Here is a 22,517-nt window from a genome sequence, read left to right as displayed (position 1 = left end):
GAGTGATTGGAAGCCAGGAGCTTCTTCTGGGTCTCCCACTTGGGTGCAGGGGCCCAAGGACTTGGACCATCTTCTACTGCTTTCCCAGGCCACAGCAGAGAGCTGGATCAGAAGAGGAGCAGCTGGGACTTGAACCGGTGCCCATATGGGAGCTGGCACTGTCGCATCCTTCTTTTATGCTGTTTGTTTGTGCCATCATCATTTGCACTTTCTTTCAAATTTGTATTTATTGTTTGCTTATTTGTTGTCTGATAAAATTTATTAAATTTTCTGTAAGAATACCCTTTTCCATTTAACCTCATTAAAAAAAAATCTTTTACAGGGCCGGCACCAGGAAAAGACCAGGTAAAGCACCTGGCTCCTGGCTTTGGATCAGCGCAGTGCGCCGGCCGCAGTGCGCCGGCCGTGGTGGCCATTGGAAGGTGAACCAATGGCAAAAGGAAGACCTTTCTCTCTGTCTCTCTCTCACCGTCCACTCTGCCTGTCAAAAAAAAAAAAAAAAATCCTTTACAGGAAGCCTGTAAAAAAGCTGTGGAGAGTGCATGTTATGGGACTAGATGGGACCAGGCTGTGGCATAGAGGTTTAACCTCCACCTGCGGCTCTGGCCTCCCACGTGGGTGCCGACTGAGTCCCGGCTGTTCAATTTCTGATGCAGCTCTCTGCTCATGGCCTGGGAAAGCAGTGGAAGACGGCCCAAGTGCTTGGGACCCTACACCCATGTGGGAGACTTGAAGGAAGCTCCTGGGTCCTGGCTTCAGATTGGCCCAGCTCCAGCCAATTCAGCCACTTAGGGAGTGAACTAGCAGATGGAACCCTTTCTTTCTGTCTCTCCTTTTCTCTGTATGTAGCTCTGCCTCTCAAATAAATAAATAAATCTAAAAATTAGATTACAAAATTTTTGCAGCAAAGTACACTAAGATTTATTTGTTTATTTGAAAGGCAGAATTAGAGAGAGAGAGAGAGAGAGAAAGTCTTCCATCCACAGGTTCATTCCCCAGTTGGCTACAATGGCCAGAGCTGTGCCAATCCGAAGCCAGGAGATAAGAGCATCTTCCAGGTCTCCCAATGGGTAAGGGGCCCAAGGACTTGGACCATCTTTTACTGCTTTCCCAGGCTGCAGCAAAGAGAGGGATCAAAAGTAGAGCAGCTGGACTCGCGCGGGCACCCATATGGTTTGCTGGCTTTACTTGCTGTGCCACAGCACTGGCCCCTAAACTGATCTTCTGATTCTGTTTTCCACATTTTGAGGCCCCTTGTGCATCTCAATGGTTGCAGGGGAGGGAGACCTCCTCACTTGCCCTGGACCCTCAGGTGTGGACGTGGGCTGGACACCCGTTCTGAGCCTGGTTGGGCAGGGGTCCCAGGCCAAGAGGGCTCTGCCGCTGACCTCTGGGTGGGGCTGGGCAGACCCTGGTCCTTTGTTGGGCTGAGAGCATCCGGGTGTTCCTGAGCTACATTTGCTTGTAAACATCAGTTGTGCTGATAACCTGGACTTGGGGGTGGGGCCGCAGACTCCTCCCCCCTGAGGGGCAGATGGCAGCCCAGAGGGAGGAGTGTCCACCAGGGCTCTGCTCAGCAGGTTGCCTGGTCACAGCTCAGCCCACCAGCCAGGCTGATGCTGGTTACAGATGGCAAGGAAAACTTTTAAAGGTGAAAAAAAAATTCCACTGGGTGTGTGTGTATGTGTGTGTGTGTGTAGGGTGGGGGATGGGGAGCGGGATCTCCCTGCAGCTCCAGGCCCTCCCTCCCCTAGGAAGTTCCTGGTATCAGGAGGTGCAGGGCTCCTGTCCTACTGCATCTGCTCCCAGCTGTGACAGGAGCTGCAGGAATCCACTGTGTGTAGCTCAGATCCTGACACTAAATAGTCATGGACTGAAACTCAGTTTCTTCAGTGATTTCCTGAAAGTTCTCTAGCCTCTCTGGGCCTGGGGAAGTCTCGGTGCTGGGCAGGGACAGGTGGTGGCTGAGGGGGAGGGGCTGAGGGCACTGTGAGCTCAGGTTGTGCTGCAGCCACTCCCAGGGCAGCTGTGGTGCTGGAGTGGCCCCAGGGCTGGGCCTCTGCAGAGGCTGCTGCACCTGTGCCAGCTCTGCTGCTCCTCTGGTCTCCTGGGAGCTCACTGCCTCATTAGGATGAGGATTCCTGGGCTTCAGCATGGACATTGAAGCAGGGGTAATGGCTTTGAGGACAGCTCAGGGCAGGTGCAAGCCAAGGGGGTGGATTTACCAGTTGCTGTGGTTCTGAATTTTCTGGAGCTGCTGAATTTAGAGAAGAAGAAGTTGGAAGAAGTCACAGGGGAGCAGGTGAGCTGGCTGTGAAACACCTGTGGGTGAGGAAGAGGAAAGCAGGGAGCAGGGATGGAGGGAGGAGCTGAGAGTGTGGTGGGGCTCAGGGCAGTGGAGGGGGGCAGCTGGGGAAGTCTCAATGCAGGAAGAACCAGGACGAGGTTAGTGAGCACTGAGCTGGTGTTCATTTCTTTGATTTCCATTTCTCAAATGTGCACTAGGCCAGGCCCTGCTCTGACTGCATTAGTGACTGTGCTGACACAGAGTCAGGTACTTCTCGCTGCAATCTTGGGGGAAGATGCTGTTACTCACATTTGCAGATGAGGGAACTGAGGCCCAGAAACTCCAGGGCTCTGCCTTCGGCTGTGACCCAGGGAGCCTGGAGGGAGCACTATGAGGGCCCTGAGCCTGTTCTTCGCAGGGCCAGAGGCTGCCTCTTCCTCCAGTGCACAAAGAGTAGGTGACTTGTGGATCACTTTCTCTGTGGCGCTGCCTCCCCCCAGGGTCCTTAACTGTTAGTGCAGAAATCTTTGAATGTGGAGGGAGTAAGGATTCACCTGCCAGCAGGAACTGGCCCCGGGCACCTGCTGAACATTGGGCCAGGACATGGGCCTGTGGATAAGAGGCTGGGGGTGGGGTCAAATTTAGGTGAACGCCACAGCCACAGATGCCACAGGTGCTGGTCCCCTGGGACGGGCAGCACAGGCTCGGTGAGGAGGGGTCTGTCTCTGACCCTTCTCAGGGGACACCCAGGTCACCACTGGGGGTTGAAGAGCTGCAGGAAGTAGGAGGTGGTACGTCCTTCAGGGTGAGTGGCCTGAATCAGGGTCTCTGTCCTGGTGGGGTGGGTCCTGGGCACTGTGTGCATAGTGGCCTGGTTTCCTCCATGGGGCCCCAGGGCTGAGAAAGAAGAGACCTGATTTTCTGGGCAGAGGAACTCAGTTGGGGTGGGAAGAGAAGGGGCTGTTTCCCCCCAGGCTGCCTTAAGTGTTGCCTGGCACAGCAGTCTTCCCTGAAGGGCTGGGTAGAGCCAAGGCCCAGCTGTCTGTGCTGTCAGATCCTGTGGGGACCCCTTGTTGTGTGCTGAGGCTGTAGGGAAGGCTTTGCTTCTGTTGGGGCTGACAGGGCGGCCCTGGCACTGGTTCCCCAAAGGGCCTGGCGCTCTGGCCCTGTCTCCTGCCTGCTGCCTGCTGGCCCAGGCCTCTTCCTCCCCGCCTCTCTCCCCAGCTCCGAGGACATGGAGCACGGCTGCCGCCCCTCTCTGCTCTGCAGTCTCCCCTCCCTGCTTCTCTTCGCCCAGCTGCCCACATGGGGCTCTGCAGGTGAGTCTGTCCCTGACTCGTCCTGGGTCTTCTTCTGCGGTGGGAGGAGCCCCCAGCCCTGTCCGTCAGGACAGAATGAGGGCCAGAATGTGGTGGTGCTGCCCCAAGCACTGGCTGTCATTAAGAAGTTAGGATGAGTCACTCAGCCATCAAGTGGGTGTTAGAGAATTGACTGTTGTTTAAGGATTTGGAGCCTGCTGTTCCATGACCACAGCAGATGTGTGTGTCTCTGCTCCTGTCTGAGTCTCTCAGTTCTCAGTTTATTCTGTGTCCACAGACGATTTCCAGGTAATCGGCCCCTCGGATCCCATTGTGGCAGAGTTGGGTGGTGACGCCATCCTGCCCTGCTCCCTGGTCCCAGCCATGAACGCAGAGGACATGGAGCTGCGGTGGTTCCGAACCAAGTTCTCAGAGGTGGTGTTCGTGTATCAGAACCACCAGGAGCAGCACGAGGAGCAGATGCCCCAGTACGCAGGGCGGACCTTGCTGGTGAGGGACCTCCTCACCCAGGGGCAGGTTGCCGTGCGCATCCAGAAGGTCCAGGTTTCAGACAATGGAAGGCACACCTGCCTCTTTCAGAAGGGAGACTACTATGAAGAGGCCACTTTAGAACTGCAGGTGGCAGGTGGGTGACCTGATCTGTATTCTGGATCTGGACCTTGGGAGTATTGGGTTTTGGAGGAAACTCATGTAATTAAACATCTCATTTCATATGTGAGGAAAGACAGCTCAGTCACTCATTGATGTTCTCAATATAAATCTTGTACGTGGAGCCCCTAGTGTGTCAGGTGGGTTTACTCACACATCTTTGGTGTGGTTGTGGAAGTAAAATCAAAACCAAAGTTTTCTCCCAGAATTCCTCTTTGCAAAGGCAGTAGGGAAACACAACTGTTTCATTGCTGAGTAAGCACCAAACCAGAACATGGGACACATCACAGGCCATCCATTGAGGGACTGAGAAGACAGAGAAATCTCATGTTTTGTTTCTTTTTTTTAGTCAATCAGATGTAACATGAATTCCATTTTTTTTTTTGACAGGCAGAGTGGACGGTGGGAGAGAGAGAGACAGAGAGAAAGGTCTTCCTTTTGCCATTGGTTCACCCTCCAATGGCCGCCGCGGCTGGCGCATCGCGCTGATCCGATGGCAGGAGCCAGGTGCTCTCCTGGTCTCCCATGGGGTGCAGGGCCCAAGCACTTGGGCCATCCTGCACCGCACTCCCGGGCCACAGTAGAGAGCTGACCTGGAAGAGGGGAAACTGGGACAGAATCCGGCGCCCCAACCGGGACCTAGAACCCGGTGTGCCAGCGCCGCAGGCGGAGGATTAGCCTATTGAGCCACGGCGCCAGCCATGAATTCCATTTTTAAAAAGTTTTATTTATTTATTTTTATTTATTCAAAAGAGCAACAGAGAGCGATAGAGACAGAGACCTTCCATCTGCTGGTTCACCCTCCAAACGCCCACAAGAGCACCAATGGCACAAGTGCTTTCCAAGCCTCTGCTTCAGTCAGGCTAAGCCACTCTCTCATTGTGGAAGTCGGGGCACATGACCAACCTCAGAGAGTTAATGTGAGGGAACCACCGAGTGTGTGGGAGAGGGCTGGCTACATATAAAGATGGAGAAAGAATAGGTGATATTTTATTAAGATTTATTTTTATTTATTTGAAATACAGAGTTATAGAGAGAGGCAGAGACAGAGAGAGAGGTCTTCCATCCACTGGTTCACTCCCCAGATGGCCGCAACGGCCAGAGCTGCGCTGATCTGAAGCCAGGAGCCAGGAGCTTCTTCCACGTGGATGCAGGAGCCCAAGAACTTGGGGCATCTTCCACTGCTATCCCAGGCCATAGCAGAGAGCTGCATTGGAAGAGCAGCAGCATGTAGATGAGCATCTAGGCCAGGAAGCCTAGAGCACATGGCCCGAAGGCCATGCGCCCTGGAGGCACAGGGCTACAGCAAGCCCTGTCCTGGCATGAGGCCAGAGAAGAAGAGCAGGGCAAAGCCAGATATTTTAATGATATGTATTAAGTTCTGAAAGTCTGATTTTCTAGTGTCTGTAAGGAAACCTGGCAGAGATAACTCAGGGTGTGGATATGAGGACAGGAGTAGGGACAGGGTTGTTGACTGGTGCAGTATTGGAAGTGATTTACAGAGAGAGGCAGTGGGAATCATAGCAGATGCCCCAGGACTGAGCAGGGTGAGGAGATTAGAGGTTCAGGATGGAGTCCTGGGGTCAAGTTCCTGCTCCTGGTTTCTCTGGGCCTCAGTCTTCCTATCTGCAGAGTTGAGTAGAAAGCCTCCTACTCTGTGCCCCCATGGGTCCCAGGGCTCTTTCCCCTCCTTCAGGCCACGCCCTCCCATGGAATCTCCAGAATGGAACACAGTGACTCCCCTGTAGCTGTGCCACACCCAGACCCTGCTGAGGCCCTGGGCCAAGTGGTCTCCAAGGTCTCCACAACTCCCCTCTTGCAGGCCTGGGCTCTGCCCCTCAAGTGCACATTGAAGGGCTGGAGCAGGACAGGGTCCGCGTGGTGTGCAAGGCCTCAGGCTGGTTCCCGAAGCCCCAGGTGCAGTGGACAGACGTCAGCGGGAAGAAGTTCCTGGAGTTCTCTGAGGCCCATGCCCAGGACACAGCAGGGCTGTTCAGCGTGGAGGCGGCTCTGGTGGTGCGAGACAGCTCTGCAGGGAGTGTGAGCTGCTCTGTCCTCAATCCCATCCTGGGCCAGGAGAAGGCGATGGCCGTGTCCATCCCAGGTCGGTGCTGCTTCTCATTCCTGGCAGGGTTGGGAGGTGGAGCTGGACCCCTGAGTGTGTGGGGTGGGTCTGGGAGCTCCCCTGACTGGGTCTCTGCCTGGGCCCCAGAGCCCTTCTTCCCACAGGCGTCTCCCTGGAAGGCAGCTTTTGCTGGGATCCTGACGGTGCTGGGGCTCCTGCTCTTTGGGGCTGGCTGCTTCACCAGGAGAGAGCACTCTGCAAAGGTGCAGGAGAGAAAGAAACAGGAGAAGCTGCGCCGGGCTAAGGAGGAGGACCAGCGGGCAGAGGAGGAGGCACTGAAGGCCAGAGGTAGGAGGCCAGGGGCCAGACAGGGGGGCAGCTGGTGCTGAGAGGAAGGATGCTGGGAGATGAGTCTGTGGGTTCTGCTCTCCAGGGCAGGTGGCTGTGGAGACCCAGACAGGACAGCTGGAGGCTGGAGCTGTGTGTGGGTCTGGAGTAAGAACTTCTCTAGGATACAGATGAGGTCTTTCCTGTGGGTTCTCCAGGCACACAGTCTCTCCGTTTCTTGGGGATGGAAGTTCAAGGTTTTTTCTCTCTTTCAGATGAGCTGCAGGTGGATCTAGGTAAGCTCTGCTCCCCGTCCTGAACTCTCCATGTCCCTCTGTGATGGACGCTCTGAGTCTCAGCTCACCTGTTCCCTGTGTGCTGCTTTTCAGGTAGGAGGAAGGCAGCTTACCTGGCTGGTGAGTGACTCTCCAGATGTCCCCTGGTCCTGTCCCACCTGTGCCCAGCTGTCCCCTCTTTGTCTGTGTTCAGGCACAGACATGTGGACCCCTTATTAGTGCAGCAGTGGCAGTGGTGGTGGCAGAACCCTGCTCTCTGGGCTCTCTCACACGCTGGTGACTGTTTGCAGTCTGTGCTCCAAGACTTGTGTGCTGCATCCTTGGTCTTTTTCCAAGCTGGGCTGTCCTCATGTGAGTGCCACTAGTGTTTCAACCCCCAGTGCCCCAGCTCTTGGTCTGCACAGGAAACCATAGCCAGATGCACTGAGATTCCATGAGAAGAGGGAGATGAGTAAATGGGGTCGTTGACCTTGGGGGTGTGATTTCTGCCCCCTCCCTCCCAAGACACCACCCAGAGGGAGTCTTTCCTCTCTTTTTCTCAAAGGTGCTGTTGAAATGTGAAAGGGAGAGGACTGGGTTGGTGACCAGATGTGGGGATGTGATGGGACCAGCTGAAAGTCTCTCAGCATACTGACGCTTCTCTCTAGAAATATTTTTTTTTTGACAGGCAGAGTGGACAGTGAGAGAGAGAGAGAGACAGAGAGAAAGGTCTTCCTTTGCCGTTGGTTCACTCTCCAATGGCCGCCACGGCCAGCACGCTGCGGCCGGCACACCGTGCTGATCTGAAGCCAGGAGCCAGGTGCTTCTCCTAGTCTCCCATGGGGTGCAGGGCCCAAGCACTTGGGCCATCCTCCACTGCACTCCCTGGCCACAGCAGAGAGCTGGCCTGGAAGAGGGGCAACCGGGACAGAATCTGGCGCCCCAACCGGGACTAGAACCTGGGGTGCCGGCGCCGCAAGGCGGAGGATTAGCCTATTGAGCCACGGCGCCGGCCCTCTAGAAATATTTTACGGAGGTTGTTTGGTTCCATTGATCCAGGAGGAGACTCATCCCCATGTGGTTCTTCTTTGCCTTTAATTTTCCCAATATACCCAACCAGGAAATATCATGCAATAATTGTTAATGTAGAATAATTTTTGTTTTAAAAAATATTTATATTATTTTAATTTGAAAGGCACAGTTAGAGAGAGAGAGAGAGAGAGAAAGAGAGAAGAGAGAGAGATCTTACATCTGCTGATTCACTCCCCAAATGGCCACAATGGCCAGAATTTGCACAGGCTGAAGCCATGAGCTTCACCTGGGTCTGCCACGTGGTTGCAAGGGCCCAAGCACTTGGTTCATCCTTTGCTGCTTTCCAGGTACCTTAGCAAGAAGATGGAGGAGAAGTACATCAGCCAGGACTTGAACTCGGGCCCATATGGGATGCCAGTGTTGCAGTTTTACACACTAAGCCACAACGCTGGCCCCATTTTTTCACTAAAATATCTTCACACAGCCATATTTTGCTCCTGACCAACAGCACCAAGGAACCAGTGACACAGGAGACTTTATGGTCTTTGAGGCACAGGGCAGACAGCTGACAGCCAAAGTCACCCAGCACTGGGGCAGGGGTGCAACTCAGCTGTCCTGCAGCTTCCTGATCTGTGGTCAGGGAGTTTCCCACAATCCTCTGCTGTCTGCACCTGCAGGAGGCCCCTCCTGTGCAGCCTCTCTCCTCCTGCAGAGTCTGACCTTCAGCACAGAGGGCAGGGAGGGCTGAGCAGGTGGTGTGGCTGTGGTCTCACCAGGGTGTGTTTCCTTTCAGCCTGGAGGAAGGCGCAGCTGTATGCTGGTAAGTGACGCTGATGGTTCCTCTGCCTCCCTGCCCTGCCTCTGCCCTGCCCCTTCTCTACCTGTGGACTCAACTCCAGATGGGCTGGGCTTCCTGCTCTTCTTGTCCCTGTTGTAGCCTCCAAGCAAAGACAGCAGGGGCTCCTCCGTGGGAGCACAGCTCTGCTTCCATTCTGGGCCCTTTGTCTACTGCAGGTCATGGTTAGGGTTAGCGACATCTTCTTAAAACCCTTGTTCAGCTGATCCTCTCATTACGGTGAGCCAGGTGTGAGGAGAGCCTGCAGCAGGGCAATGACAGTGTAGATCAGGAAGCGCCGGTCTCCAGATGACCCTGGGAACCACATTTCACTGCTCAGGACTCAGATTATACTAAGAGGGACATGGGATCTATGTTCTTCTTACCCCAAAATCCTCCCTTTATGGCCCACTTTGGTCTTTCTCTCCCTGGAATATGGTCTTCTCTGCTTTTTCCTGCTCTGACCGCTGTCCAGCCTGGGTTTCTTCCTCTAAGTACTGCTGGTTGCTGAGGAATTAGTTACTCTGAGTAAATGTTCTAAATTTGGGAACAGAAGCTCTGGGATGTTTGTGGATGGATTTGTGGGTTGAGGTCTCTGACATACCTGAAATTGTATGCAACATTTCGGTACTCTGAGATTAGAAAAGCTTGAAATGTGTTTGACATGCAGAGAGTGAGAGCAACAGCGAGAAGGACAGATATCCCATCTCCTAGTTCTCTCCCTAACTGCTAGCAACAGCCATGGCCATGTCAAGGCCAGGATATAGACCTCAGCCTAGATCTCCCACATGCATGTTAGAAATGCAACCCTTCAGTGCTGCCTCTCAGGTTCTCCATTGGCAAGAAGCTAGAGTCTGTAGCTTGTACATGCCTACTCCTGTTGTATTTATTTATTTTTAACTTTTATTTAGTAGATATAAATTTCCAAAGTACAGTTTATGGATTACATTGGCTTCCCCCCCCAACTTCCCTCCCTCCCGCGACCCTCCCATCTCCCACTCCCTCTCCCATTCCATTCACATCAAGATTCATTTTCAATTATCTTTATATACAGAAGATCAATTTAATATATATTAAGTAAAGATTTCATCAGTTTGCCCCCACACAGATCATAAAGTGCAAAATACTGTTTGAGCACTAGTCATATCATTAATTCACATTGAACTACGCATTAAGGACAGAGATCCTACATGAGGAGTAAGTGCACAGTGACTCCTAACAAATTGACACTCTTGTTTAAGGCGTCAGCAATCTCCCCAGGCTCTAGTCATGAGTTACCAAGGCCATGGAAGCCCCCTGAGCTCGCCGACTTTGATCTTATTTCTACAAGGCCATAGTCAAAGTGGAAGTTCTCTCCTCCCTTCAGAGAAAGGTGCCTCCTTCTTTGATGGCCTGTTCTTTCCACTGGGATCTCACTCGAAGAGATCTTTCATTTAGGTTTTTTTTTTTTTTTTTTTTTTTTTTTCAGAGTGTCTTGGCTTTCCATGCCTAAAATACTCTCATGGGCTCTTCAGCCAGATCTGAATGCCTTAAGGGCTGATTCTGAGGCCAGAGTGAGTGCTGATTAGGACATCTGCCATTCCATGAGTCTGCTGTGTATTCCACTTCCCATGTTGGATTGTTCTCTCCCTTTTTTATTCTCTCAGTTAGTATTAGCAGACACTAGTCTTGTTTATGTGATCCCTTTGACTCTTACACCTATCATTATGATCTATTGTGACCTAAAATTGATCATTTGGACTAGTGAGGTGGCATTGGTACATGCAACCTTGATGGGATTGAATTGGAATCCCCAGACACATTTCTAACTCCACCACTTGGGGCAAGTCAGCTTGAGCATGTCCCAAATTGTGCATCCCCTCCCTCTCTTATTCCCACTCTTATATTTACCAGGAATCACTTTTCAGTTAACTTTAAACACCTAAGAATAATTGTGTGTTAATTACATAGCTCAACCAATAGTATTAAGTAGAACAAAAAATACTAAAAGGAATAAAGTATTAAATTTATATCAACAGTGATGACAAGGGCTGATCAAGTCACTGTTTCTCATAGCCTACCCCTGCTTTAAAAAGTAGGATAATTTGAATAGGAGGGAGTGTGGGATGGATGGATGGAGAGAGGGAGGGAGGGTGAAAGAAAAGGAGAGAGAGAGAGAGAGAGAGAGACAGAGAGAGAGAGTAAACACTCCCCCATTGGCTGTTCCATTCCCAAATATTTGCAATGGTGGGTTCTTTATGAAATGAGCTGGAGCCAAAGCCAGAAGAAGCTGGGAATCCAATCCAGATCCCCCACATGGTTGGCAGGGCCCCAATAGATGCATCATTTACTGTTTCCAAGGGTGAGTCTTGGCCAGAGCTGGAATTAGGAGCGGGAGCTGGGAATCTAACCCAGGCCTCTGACATCCAGTTCAGACACTTAACCCATGTGTTTTTTGAAAGGTCAAATACCTGAATCTGAATAGGTTCTTTTTTTCCCCTACAAGAGCAACAAATGTAATATGTGATTTTTTTTTTCATATTTTTTCACATTTTAGGAAAATTCTGTCTGTATTTATTAATGGCTCAAGGCCCTTGTTTGCTTTTTCGGGGGCAATGCATGAAGACTGTGGCCCAGGAAGGCAGTGGAGGATGGCCCAAGTCCTTGGGCCCTGCACCCGCATGGAGACCAGGAGGAAGCACCTGGCTCCTGGCTTTGGATTGGCGCAGCGCGCCGGCTGTAGCGTCCATCTGGGGGGTGAACCAATGGAAGGAAGACCTTTCTCTCTGTCTCTCTCTCTCTCACTGTCTAACTCTGCCTGTCAAAAAAAAAAAAAAAAGTAGAAATTGTTACCTAGAGAAAGGACAGCAAGCAAACCATGGTAGAAAAGAACATGTGGGAAAGAGAAGAGGAGATGAGGGAGAGAGTGAGTGCTGTGCAGGTGGCTCAGAGTGACTGCAGTGGCTGAAGGCCCAGCCCTGGTGTTGGAATGTAGGAGTGTGCAGACGGTTTACAGGGCTTGTGTGTGTGAAATAGAATTGATTCCAAGACACCGTGTAGGTAAATTTCAGGAAAAATCTAAATTAAAGCATCTTAATATTTGAGAGAGAGAGAGTGAGTGAGCAAGCGCCCTCATCCTCTGGTTCATTCCTTGAATCCTTCAACCATCGCTGCTTCCTCCTCAGTCGACAATGGAGAGAAGTTAGAGTCCAGAGCTGGAGGTAACTCTGGTGTGGAGCTGGTATCACACAAGGAACTGTAAGAGGTTGGATGGCAGCCCATATAGCTGCAGCCAGAGTTCAGGATGCTCTTTTTTTTCTCCAAAGATTTTTTTTTTTATTTGAAAGGCAGAGGTACAGAGAGGCAGAGGCAGAGGGAACCTTCCTTCTGCTGGTTCACTCCCCAGATGGCCACAATGACCAGAGCTGTGCCGATCCAAAGCCAGGATCCAGAAGATTCTTCCTGGTCTCCTGTGTGACTGCAGGGGCCCAAGGACTTGGGTCATCTTCTAGTGCTTTCCCAGGCCTTAGCAGAGAGCTGGATCTGAAGTGGAGCAGCCAGGATTCGAACTGGTGCCCATATGGGATGCCAGTACTGCAGGCAGCAGCTTTACCCACTATGCCACAGTGCCAGCCACAGTATGTAGGCTCTTAGAATCAATGCATCAAGCTCAGCAGCTCAAGATGTAGTGGATGCACTCCTTCACTTCTCACTGCAACTCATGGGCATTCTTTCACTTTACAAATAATGTTCCAAAGTGGAGTGGTGAGGGACTCCTGTTCATTAGTGCTAATACATACTCTTATAGATGGGATAGAATTTGGTAGGCTGGCTATCTCTTCCCAACATTTAAAATCTCTATATGACTGGGACAGTAAGTTAGCTGTTGGGTTCTTTGTGTCAGCTCAGACTTAGGGAAGGTTCTCAAGCTCCTAGGCAAAGGTGACCAGGATCCCAGGGTGACTGAGGAGAGAACAGAGACCTGTACATGAGGCCACTCTTCATGGGGGACTTGGCTGCTTGCAGCTTCTTGTTAAGTGGGGATGTAGCATAGACTCTGGGGGCCACAATGGAAACCTTCCAGTTCATTAGCAGCCCTGGAAGGCCACCTTCACTGTTTCAAATTCCTACTCAGTGGAACGAGCAGAGGAGCACAAACTTTAAAAGCCTTCCAGGATAATGGAGAAAACGTAGCAGACCTGGCAGAGAGGTTCCTTAAGCAGAACATTTACAGTTTATCCAGGGGACTGAGTATGAAGGAAATGATGAGGAAGGTCAGGAAACCTTAGCATTTCCAGGTCCTGTGGCTGCCCTTAAGAGTGATGTGGAAATGCTGAGAAATCTGCAGAGGTTGGAGTAATCCATGTGAGTGAGTGTGATGATGGTGGATCAACTGCTGAGCTTAAAGCTGCTGCACAAGGTCACACAGTCTGCAGTGGTTCATTACAGAGGAGCAGACAGTGACGTCACCACAAAGCAGGGGACCCAGTGATGAGGTCACGAGGTTTGCCCATCTGGCAGCAGTGAAGTTGTTAAAGAGGCTGCAGAGGGTCTGACGCTGTGGTGTGGTGGGTTTAGCAGCTGCCTCCAGCACCGGCATCCCATATGGGAAATGGTTTGAGTCCAGGCTGCTCTACTTTATATCCAACTCTTCACTAGTGCTCCTGGAAAGTAGTAGAAGATGACCCAAGTGTTTGTGTCCCTGCAGGTATGTGGGAGACCCAGATGAAGTTTCTGTCTCCTGGCTTCAGTTTGGCCCAGCTCTGTTGGCTGTGGCCATTTGGGTAGTGAACTAGCGGATGGAAGATTCTCTCTCTCTCTCTCTCTCTCTCTCTCTCTCTCTCTCTGTGTGTGTGTGTTTGTGTGTTCCTTTCTCTGTATATCTCTGCATTTCAATTAAAATAAATAATAAAAAGGGCCACAGAAATATGCTATAGAGGATGCTAATGAAGTGGTTATGAGGTTTTACAGAGACACGATGATAGGGAAGCACTGATGCCAAGGATGTCTTATGTCCCAGCGAGGTGTATAAACACATGCCAGGATGAGAGTTTATTAAATCCTGTAGCCTTGTGACACCTTCTGGAAATTGCTGTGAGCAACTACAAACATGTGGGAGGGAAAACAGGAGAAAAGTTAAAGCAGAAGCCAGTACATCTCAAGTCTGAAAAGACCATCTCAGCTGCGGGGCCAGCTCAGGTGTGAATGACTGTGTAGAGAATAATTAGAGTGCCAGCTGGTGAATATCGAGCAGAGGTGAATAAACCAGGGGAAAGGCTGGAATGTGTTCAGGTCTCCAATGTGGGAGCTTTGAGGATGACTCCTGTGAGCCGAGCAAAGGGAAGAGGCAAGTGAGAACAAAGGTGTCTTCTAGGGCAGTGATGTGAGAAGGCGCTGAGCAGTGAACTCACTTAAATAAACTTGCTTCATTTTTTCTCTTGTATTAGAAAACAAAACAAACAAAAAGATCTGGATCCAGGGACTGAATCCAGGCACTCTGATGCGGGACACGGGTGTCTCAGCTGTCAGGCTCAACACAAGCTGCCCAAACTTACATATTTTAAAAGCCGTTTTGAAGGGGCTGGTTCTATCACATTCTGGGTTAAGCCACTGCCTGCAGTACCCTCATCCCTTGTGGGTGCTTGTTTGCATCTCAGATGTTCCACTTAGCTCCCTGCTAATGCACCTGGGAAAGCAGTGGAGGAGGGCCACAATGCTTCAGGCCCCACACCCACATGGGAGGCCCAGAGGAAACTCCTGGCCCCTGGCTTTGGACTGGTCCGGCTCTGGCCATTGTGGAAAGTTGGAGAGTGAACCAGATGAAAGACTCTGTCCCCACACCTGGGCCCCAAAATGAGTCAGTTTAAAATAAAGTAAATCTTAAAAAAGTCATTTTGAAATAAGCATCTAGTGAAGCTGCCTCTGATAAGGAGAACATTTCAATCTTCCAGCAGCAGTGAGGGAAGGAACAGGGTAAGGGAGACGCTAGGGCAGTGGGGAGTCACTGTGGTGACGGGAGGAGCTGTGCTCTCTGGCCCTGTGTAATGTGCACCCCCCCCCCCCCAATCCCAGGTCTGGATGCTTCTGCTCATGGTCAGGGAAGTGGACAGTGAGAAACAGTCATGGCCCCCTCTTAGGGGAAAGAACCCTGGGCAGCAGGTGCACAGGGAGCCACCTTATAGAATCTGTGTTTCCAGGAGACTTCTATATAAAAGGTGAGATCATACAGTCTTCTCTTAGCATAACCCTTCTCTGTTGAGTTTATGTCTTATAATTAGTATGATTATTGGACGCTTGTCCTCATTTGATATTTTTAAAGATTTAATTATTTATTTGAAAGAGTTACAGAGAAATAGAGAGAGAGAGAGAAAGAGAGGGAGGGAAAGAGGCAGATAGAGAGAGAGAGAGACCTTCCAATCACTGGTTCACTCCCCAAACGTCCACAACGGCTGGAGCTGGGCCAGGCCAAAACCAGGAGCCAAAAGCTTCCTTCAAGGCTCCCATGTGGGTGCAGGGGCCTGAGGATCCAGGCCATTTTCTGCTGCTTTCTCAGGTGCATTAGCAAGGAGCTGGGTGGGAAGGGGAGCAGCAAGGACACAAGCCAGTGCTCACATGGATTGCTGGGGCGTTACCGGCAATGCCACAGTACCGGCCCCACCTATTTGTTTTGTAAGAACAAACAGCATCTTTACTATAAATCATGTTTTTCCCATGGTGGGTTCACAACTGTACAAATGTCTGATCTCTAGTTATGAATATGAAACAGTTCCTAACTTGCAAATTTCTTGTGAAAATTAAGTGAATTTTATGTTGGTATTTTAAACAGTACTTGCTGTGCTATTCTCTCAAAAGTGAATCCTGGTTCTGTTTTCTCTTCCTTTTCCTTCCCTTCCCTTTTTTCTCTTCCTCCTCTTCTGTTATGGTACAGAACTTTACAGTTTCTTAGACAACTAATGTCTTGGTGAAAAACAAGTACATTAAACATTCACTGTTCTTCCAGAGGTTACATCAACTGGCCCCACCATTTGATGTGATTTTGTTTCCTGTCAAGCAAATCAATTAAGTTAATATTGAGCCTTCTGCTCCCCAGGGATGAGCATGGAGGTGGGAGGGATGCAGTAGCCTTGGGCAAATCCAGGAGAGACTTCAGTGCCCCCGCCAGGTGCTCATGCTGGGGAGGCGGGGCTTAGCTGGTCCTGAAGCCCCTGTGTTGCCAGCTGAGGAAGGGCAGGGCAGGTCCTGTCTGATCATTTGGGTGCTGTTGATGACCATGTTCCATGAGAGTGGAGTTTGTGGTCTGGGAGACTTGGCTTTGAATGGGAAATTGATGCACCGTGTCTCTTTTTCCTCCATCCCAGACCTTCCCTTGCCCACTGGCTCTCTGGGCCCCTCTGAGTCCCTGCATCTCAGACCACACTGCGTGGGAGTTTCTGGGTCATGCCTTCCCCGTGTTCAGGTTCCAAGGGTCCTCGTGCTCTCTCCAGATGCCTTCTCCTGCCAGTTCTGCTCCGTGCTGGGTGTAGCTCCCAAGCACACGTGATTGTAGGAGGTTTCTATTTGCTGCCAGAAAAATGACCTGAGCCTTGGTGGCTCCACCACACACATTGACTGTGCTACAGCTCTGTGGTCAGAAGTCTGAGACAGGTCTCACTGGGCTAAAGCACCTGCAAGTCTGCATTCCCCTCTGTCAGCTCCTGGATTTCCCAGCATCTGACCCCACTTGCACACCTAAGTTCATGGCCACATTCCTCTGTCTTCAATTACAGCAAGGTACACATCTTTCAACTCTGGTTCCCTCACTCTATTACTTCTCTGGCCACACACACCTTGGCAGGCTGCGTGCTTTCAGCGTTCACATGATTTGATTGGGCTCACCTGGATCATCGAATGAAGAACCTTAACTTTATCCCATGTTCAAAGCTCCCTTTCCCTGTAGGTGACAGAGCCACAGGTGTAGGGATTAGGACAGGGACATCTGAGAATCATCCTCCAGGTTCACATCATCCAGTTGTAGCTGCCTCTCTCCACCTGTGGGTACAGGCAGCCTGCTAGTTCTGCTCAGTCAGTGCTTCTGATGTAGATGGAGGGGCTGGAAATTTTGATTTCCCTAATTTCTTCTTTTATTTTTCTTAAAAAGAGAAGTTGAAAACCTTTACTTCTGAGACAATCTGATATCAGAGAAGGTCCTCCTAAAATTTATATCAAAATGTGGCCCTTTAAAGTTCCCCAGCAGCGCCATCTGGCTGCCACGTTGTTACCGGAATTTGGGGTGCCATACAGTATCACCATGTACTTAGTAATAAATCCCCAATATTCATAAGCCCGAGAGGGTTCTTGCCTAATATTTAGAGAATTCTAAATACCGGCATAAATAAACGAGGCAGCTTGGTACATTTTAAGCTTTTATTTACTGCGAAAGATGCATAGGAGAGTGAGAGCTTTATCTAAGAGAGAGAGAGAGGTAAATCTGGGTTCATACTGAGCACCAGGAACCAGCCAGGTGGAGGAGCATCTAGGCCAGGAAGCCTAGGGCACGTGGCCTGAAGGCCATGTGCCTTGGAGGTGCAGGGCTACAGTCAGCACCCCCCTGGAAAGAGGCCAGGGCAAAGAAGAGAGAGGCGGCTTTTAACCCATTTCCAAAGGGGAGTGGTTAATTAACCTGATTGGCTGGTGGACACCCAGGTGTGGCCCAGTAGGGGCATGAGGTCACATAGAGGCATGGCGAAGGCGTGGTCTTCAGGCTCACGAATCTAATGGATTTTAACCTGTATGCCCGCCTACTCAAATCCAGGGCACACCAAGGCACAGGCTAGACAGACTGTATGTGGTGATGTCCTCTGCTGAACACTGCAACTTTTCTTCCAATATTGAGCCTCGTGCCACGTCCTTCCTGGTACCACATGAAGGCGCACAGGGCATGTGTGTAGGGCATTTGTTTGTAAAGAGGCCGCAAGTATTATGCACCTGATGAGAATCACCCAAGATTCCTGTTGGGTGTGTTGTAAACAGAGGAGCCATTCTTCAGGTCCCTTGCTCTGAGCACACCCCTCCCCAATTTAAAAAGAAAATCTAGCTTCCATGATTTTTTGTGTTTAGGGATGTGAGAAGCATAATTTGAGAAGAAATCTGGGAAATGCCTTTTTCTGTATGGTCAGTGGCCAGCCTCTCAGTCTCTGGTGTTAAGCTTTATGGCTTGGGGGAAAGACTGCTGTGTGTGTGTGTGTGTGTGTGTGCGTGTGTGTGTGTGTGTGCAGGACACAGTCCGTCAGCTGAATGTCTCCCACACATTTCCCCCATCACTGTTTCAGAAGAGCAGGTGCTAGGCTGACCTGTGCAGTCTGTGCAGACCCCTCATATGTAATGTGTGTTCTCTTGTAGATTGGCGGAAGGAACGGTTCCAGGCCTGTGAGTGACTTTGTGTTCTTTCTGGGTGCTCCTCCTGTGGCCCCCATGGCTCTGGCCTCTGCTTCAGTTCTCTGTGCTGGTACAGATGCTGGTGGTGGGGTGGGGGCTGAGGTGACAGGAACAAACCCAGGCTGGTTGTCAAGGTCTCTGTCACACCAGTTACCCTCAGAGATGTCCTCCTCCTGCTTGGAGGCCACGGGCCTGCATCCCAGGGCCCTATCTCAAGGGCCTCCCCCCTCCGCCATGCAGCTAGGTGGGTCTGGGGGTGGTTGTGCATCCTTACTGTGGGGCAGGAGGGAACTTGGCGTGATTGGAAACTCTCTGTGCAGGGTCTGTCACTCTGGATCCAGGCTCTGCCCATCGTAATCTTACCGTCTCTCCTGAAAGGAAGAGTGTGAGCTGCCAGGCCGTCCCTGAGAGCTCTGATGACATCTACAGTGTGTTGGGCCTTGAGGGCATCACATCAGGAAGATGTTACTGGGAGGTGGAGATCAGGAGTGAAAGGTTCGGCGACTGGGTTCTGGGGCTCTGTAAGGAGCATGTGACAAGCACAGGCTGGTGTAGAGAGTCCCCAGATGAGGGGTTTTGGGTTGTGAGTTCATTTTACAATAGATACCTTGCCTGGACTAAGCCTCAGCAGCTTCTATCCCTTAGGCAGCATCCCCGCAGGGTGGGGATTTTCCTGGACTACAGTGAGGGGGACGTCTCCTTCTACAACATGACTGACGGCTCCCACATTTTCTCCTTCCCCCCAGCTTCTTTCTCTGGAACCCTCTATCCATGCTTCATGCTTCGGGGAGACATGACCCTGAGCATCTGCCCCACAGAGGGGGGCTCTGAGGGGCTCCCTGTGTCCCTTAGCAAGTCTCCTTCTTTGGAGGAGGCGGTGAGGCCCCCAGGGGAGGGGCTCAGCTCAGGCTCTGGAGTGGATGGAGCTCCCCCAGGGGCTGAGTCTCCATTGCTGCCCTGAGCCCCACAGGGGTCCTCACTGCCCCGACTCCTCAGTGAGACTCTTGCTGGGGCTGCAGGCTCCTGGGACAAAACCTCTAGGGCAAGTCCTGGATGGCCCAAGAGCTTTCTCATCTCATGGTTATGAGAACTGTTAGCTCATGCCAGTGTTCAAAGAGCAGAAAATGGATATTCAAATGGATTTGAACTGATACGGGATACGCTGAATTTTACTATGGAAATTTGGTTTTATATTTTTGTCTTGAAATATTTTTTAATGATTTCCAATAAATTGGCTGAAGTCAGAATTACTGTGCCCAAGAAAGCAGAGTTTAATTATCCAACTTGAATCTGAGCAGAGGGCCTAGAGGTTGAGGGGGGTCCCCAGCTCTGTTCTGGGAGGGTTTGTTCTGTTTGACTACAGAAGTTGGCCATCTGAACATTTCCATGGAGATGAATGACTGATGGATTTTTTAGTGGAAAACTATCTAATGATCTACCTTGTTTACTTCCTCTCTGGGATGGAGGACACACACATCGTTTTCCACACTTCAGTAATTTCTGTTCCAGTGAACAAACTGCTGTGTTAATTCAGGGAATCTAAGGGGAGTGCTTGGATTCCCTTCTGTGTCAACACTGTAGCTGTGGGAAGAAGAGAGCTGCTAGTAGGGTAGCAGTGGATGCCTGAGTGAGATGAAGACGAAGACGAGAATTTCCTGATGCAAATTCAACTGCGGAGAGCTTTGACCATGAGCCTGGTTCTAGTTACTCAATGCATTGCCTCTTTATGATCCAAGTCCAATTGTCACGGTGAGTGGAAAACCACAGAAAACAAAATGAAGCAGGACTGCTGAGGACTCAGATTCTTCCCGCAAGGAGACGTTCATTCTTCCAGATAAAACACTTTGACCAGGAAGGGGCATGTGGTGCAGAGGTTCTGATGCTGCTTGAGACCCCATGTCCCATGTTGGATGCCTGGCTGGGTTCCTGTCCTGGTTCTATTTCTGATTCTCACTTCCTGCTAATGCTCACTCTGGGAGGAAGCAGTGATGGCTGAAATAATTGGATTCCTGCCACCCATGTGGGAACCTGGATTGATTTACATGTCTCTTTCTTCAGCCTTGTCCAGCAACTGTTGTTTGCATTTGGAGAGGGAATCAGTGTCTGGAAGATCTCTGTCTTCATTTCAAATAAAATGAAAAAAAAAATCTGATTGTCTATGAATTCTGACTGAGTGTGACAGACATGAAAAGGGAAGTGGGAGAAGGAAGTGGGGGATCTCACCTCTGGCCTTGTAACCAGTTATGCCAATAAGGAAGACAGCAGCTGCTATGGTTCAATATTTGTGTTACCAAGCTCAGTCGGGATTGCAGTCTTATAAGTTGTAGATTAACGGGAATGAGGGGGTGGAAACTTAATCAAATTACTGTGTTAGAGTTGAGGACTTTGTGAAGTGATTGGAATGGAGCAGGTTGTTAGGGCAGAGCCCCTAGATTGAATCTTGGTGGATTTATGGGAGTGGTGAAGGAACCTCACTGACACAGAGAGAAGTGGGCGCTGCTGCCATATTGTGCTTTTCAAAGGCGGCCCCTGTGAAAGTCTGCATTGTGCTGGACTTTGGCTTCCCAGAGTTGTGAGCCAGAATAAACTTCTTGTCTTTGTCAAGTTACTCTGCCTCAGGAATTTCATTACTTCCTTAGAAGGCTGACTAATTTTTGTCTTTGCTTGTCTTGTGTATGTTGTGTATGTCTTTGTACATAGTAATAATTTTCTTCTTCTCTCCTTAAACTTATGATGTTGTATGTAAATTGTTTTAGATTTGGTTTATATTATAATCATATATATTGTATGTTTTTATTTATTCTCTTTTTTATTTGAAAGCCAGAGAGAGGGGGGTGGAGAGATCTTTTGCCCGCTTATTCATCCCCACATGTTTGCAGCCTTTGGGGCTAGGACAGGCTGCAGCCCGGAGTCAGTGGCTCCATCTTGGCCTCCCCTGAGTGGCAGGGTCTGAAGAACCTTCCTATGTTACCTTCCTGGTTGTGTTGTCATGATGCTGGGTCAGAGGCAGAGTAGCCAGGACTTGAACCAGGCACTGTGCTGGGGGATTCTGTTGTCCTAAGCTTGGCTGCACCACAATGCGACCCTTTTGTCTCCTTAGAGCTTTCTTTTCCTCTTTATAGTGAACCACATTTCTCTAGTTAGTAGTTTTTAGGTTACATTTTCCCTGTTCCAGTGACTGATGTAGTTACCGTCTCATGAGTGGACTCTGCCTGATGTAATCCTCTAAGCCACAGTGCAGCCCAGAGGAGGGCGCTGAGCTGCTCACACTGTGTGGGAAAGGGGATCTGAGGTGCTCACACATTTATCAACATGCTTCACCCAAGAATGAGACCATACACATGTACTCTACAGGTCCTTGCTTGGATTTTTGCTTGTATTCTCAGTGTACTCATATATTAGCTGTCCTGTTTATCCCATTCCATTTTGCAGGTATCTTCATGACACTGCATAACTTTTGGATTTTCTTTCTTTGAAAGAGACAGAAAAGGCAGGCATGCAGATGACGTGATATTATTTACCAAAACAGGAGTGATCTCTCTCTCTTCTTTTTAAAGATTTATTTATTTATGTGAAAGGCAGAGTTACATAGAGCTTGAGGCAGAGGCAAAGAGAGAAGTCTTCCATCTGCTGGTTCACCCCCAACATGGCCACATGTGCCAGAGCTGCGCCAATCTGAAGCCAGGAGCCAGGAACTTCTTCCGGGTCTCTCATGTGGATGCAGGGTTCCAAGGACTTGGACCATTTTGCACTGCTTTCCCAGGCCATAGCAGAGAACTGGTTTGGAAGTAGAGCATCTGGGACTTGAACCACTGCCCACATGTGATGCAGGCACTGCAGGCAGTGGCTCTACCCGCTACACCACAGTGCGGGCCCCAGGAGTGATCTCATTAGCTAAGTGCACCAGCTGCCTTAATAGCTTCAGAAGCAGTGATTAAACATCACTGTTGTAGCACTTAGATAGATTTATAAGTTTTCTCATTGTACATTTTCAGTGAATTTACTTTGGGAGTTAATATTGATCAAAGGTACCACATACTTTTCTGAGTATCCCAAAGCCTATAGTTTTGTTGCCCCATAAGATGTTTGCCACTTTACCCTCTTACCCAGTGTACTTACTCATTTTTTTAAAAAGATTTTTTTGTTTTATGTGAAAGTCACAGGTGCATGGGGGGGTGGGGAGAGGGATCTTCCATTGTTAGTTGACTGCCCAGATGTCCCTAATGACCGGCTGGGCCATGCAGAAATCAGGAGCAGCAGCTTCGTCTGGGTCCCCGACGTGGTCCTGGGACCAAGCACTTGGGCCATCCTCAGGTTCTTTCCCAGGCACACAGGC

At 50.2% G+C, this 22,517-nt stretch overlaps 3 protein-coding genes, 1 non-coding gene and 1 pseudogene across 13 annotated transcripts in view; 4 read left to right on the top strand and 1 right to left on the bottom strand.

Moving 5' to 3' along the window:
- LOC149126716 (butyrophilin subfamily 1 member A1-like) overlaps positions 1-19,362 on the top strand; it is a 50,834-nt gene extending 31,472 nt beyond the window's left edge. The window contains exons 2-4 of the mRNA XM_089334186.1: positions 8,747-8,773; positions 18,146-18,172; positions 18,502-19,362. Coding sequence (XP_089190312.1) covers positions 8,747-8,773; positions 18,146-18,172; positions 18,502-19,142 — 695 coding nt within the window. The 3' untranslated portion in view covers positions 19,143-19,362. The remainder of the gene's footprint in view (positions 1-8,746; positions 8,774-18,145; positions 18,173-18,501) is intronic.
- The window catches only part of LOC100344369 (butyrophilin-like protein 1), a 168,446-nt gene that overhangs the window by 42,614 nt on the left and 103,315 nt on the right, over positions 1-22,517 (top strand). The window lies entirely within an intron of this gene.
- On the top strand, positions 1,529-6,863 carry LOC149126719 (butyrophilin-like protein 1). Of its 5 annotated transcripts, XM_089334181.1 has the most exons (6): positions 1,695-2,302; positions 3,027-3,092; positions 3,512-3,606; positions 3,884-4,231; positions 6,077-6,358; positions 6,467-6,850. In XM_089334181.1, the coding sequence occupies exons 3-6, from the start codon at positions 3,522-3,524 to the stop codon at positions 6,706-6,708; spliced, it is 957 nt and encodes a 318-aa protein (XP_089190307.1). In that variant the 5' UTR covers positions 1,695-2,302; positions 3,027-3,092; positions 3,512-3,521; the 3' UTR covers positions 6,709-6,850. The 5 variants fall into 5 exon arrangements, with proteins under 5 accessions (XP_089190306.1, XP_089190309.1, XP_089190308.1 ...); XM_089334180.1 differs by lacking the exons at positions 1,695-2,302; positions 3,027-3,092 and adding an exon at positions 1,529-1,651; XM_089334179.1 differs by lacking the exon at positions 3,027-3,092 and having other exon boundaries at positions 1,697-2,302; positions 6,467-6,840.
- On the top strand, positions 12,386-14,820 carry LOC149126718 (ankyrin repeat domain-containing protein 42 pseudogene; annotated as a pseudogene).
- Positions 17,687-17,815, bottom strand: LOC149126717 (small nucleolar RNA SNORA11). Its single transcript, XR_016234871.1, has one exon. It is a non-coding gene; the product is annotated as a small nucleolar RNA SNORA11 (small nucleolar RNA).

This window comes from Oryctolagus cuniculus, chromosome 5 (assembly GCF_051225735.1).
Source record: "Oryctolagus cuniculus isolate XC-2025 breed Fujian yellow rabbit chromosome 5, ASM5122573v1, whole genome shotgun sequence".
NCBI classification, from domain to species: Eukaryota; Metazoa; Chordata; class Mammalia; order Lagomorpha; family Leporidae; genus Oryctolagus; species Oryctolagus cuniculus.
This window is presented reverse-complemented; position numbering and strand designations above follow the sequence as displayed.

Bases quoted from the DNA above. Each gene is read 5' to 3' on its own strand.
- LOC149126719 (XM_089334180.1), top strand. From the start codon at position 3,522: ATGGAGCACGGCTGCCGCCCCTCTCTGCTCTGCAGTCTCCCCTCCCTG. The intron at 4,232-6,076 runs GTGGGTGACCTG...CCCCTCTTGCAG, and splicing joins TTTAGAACTGCAGGTGGCAG to GCCTGGGCTCTGCCCCTCAA. The intron at 6,359-6,466 runs GTCGGTGCTGCT...CCTGGGCCCCAG, and splicing joins GATGGCCGTGTCCATCCCAG to AGCCCTTCTTCCCACAGGCG.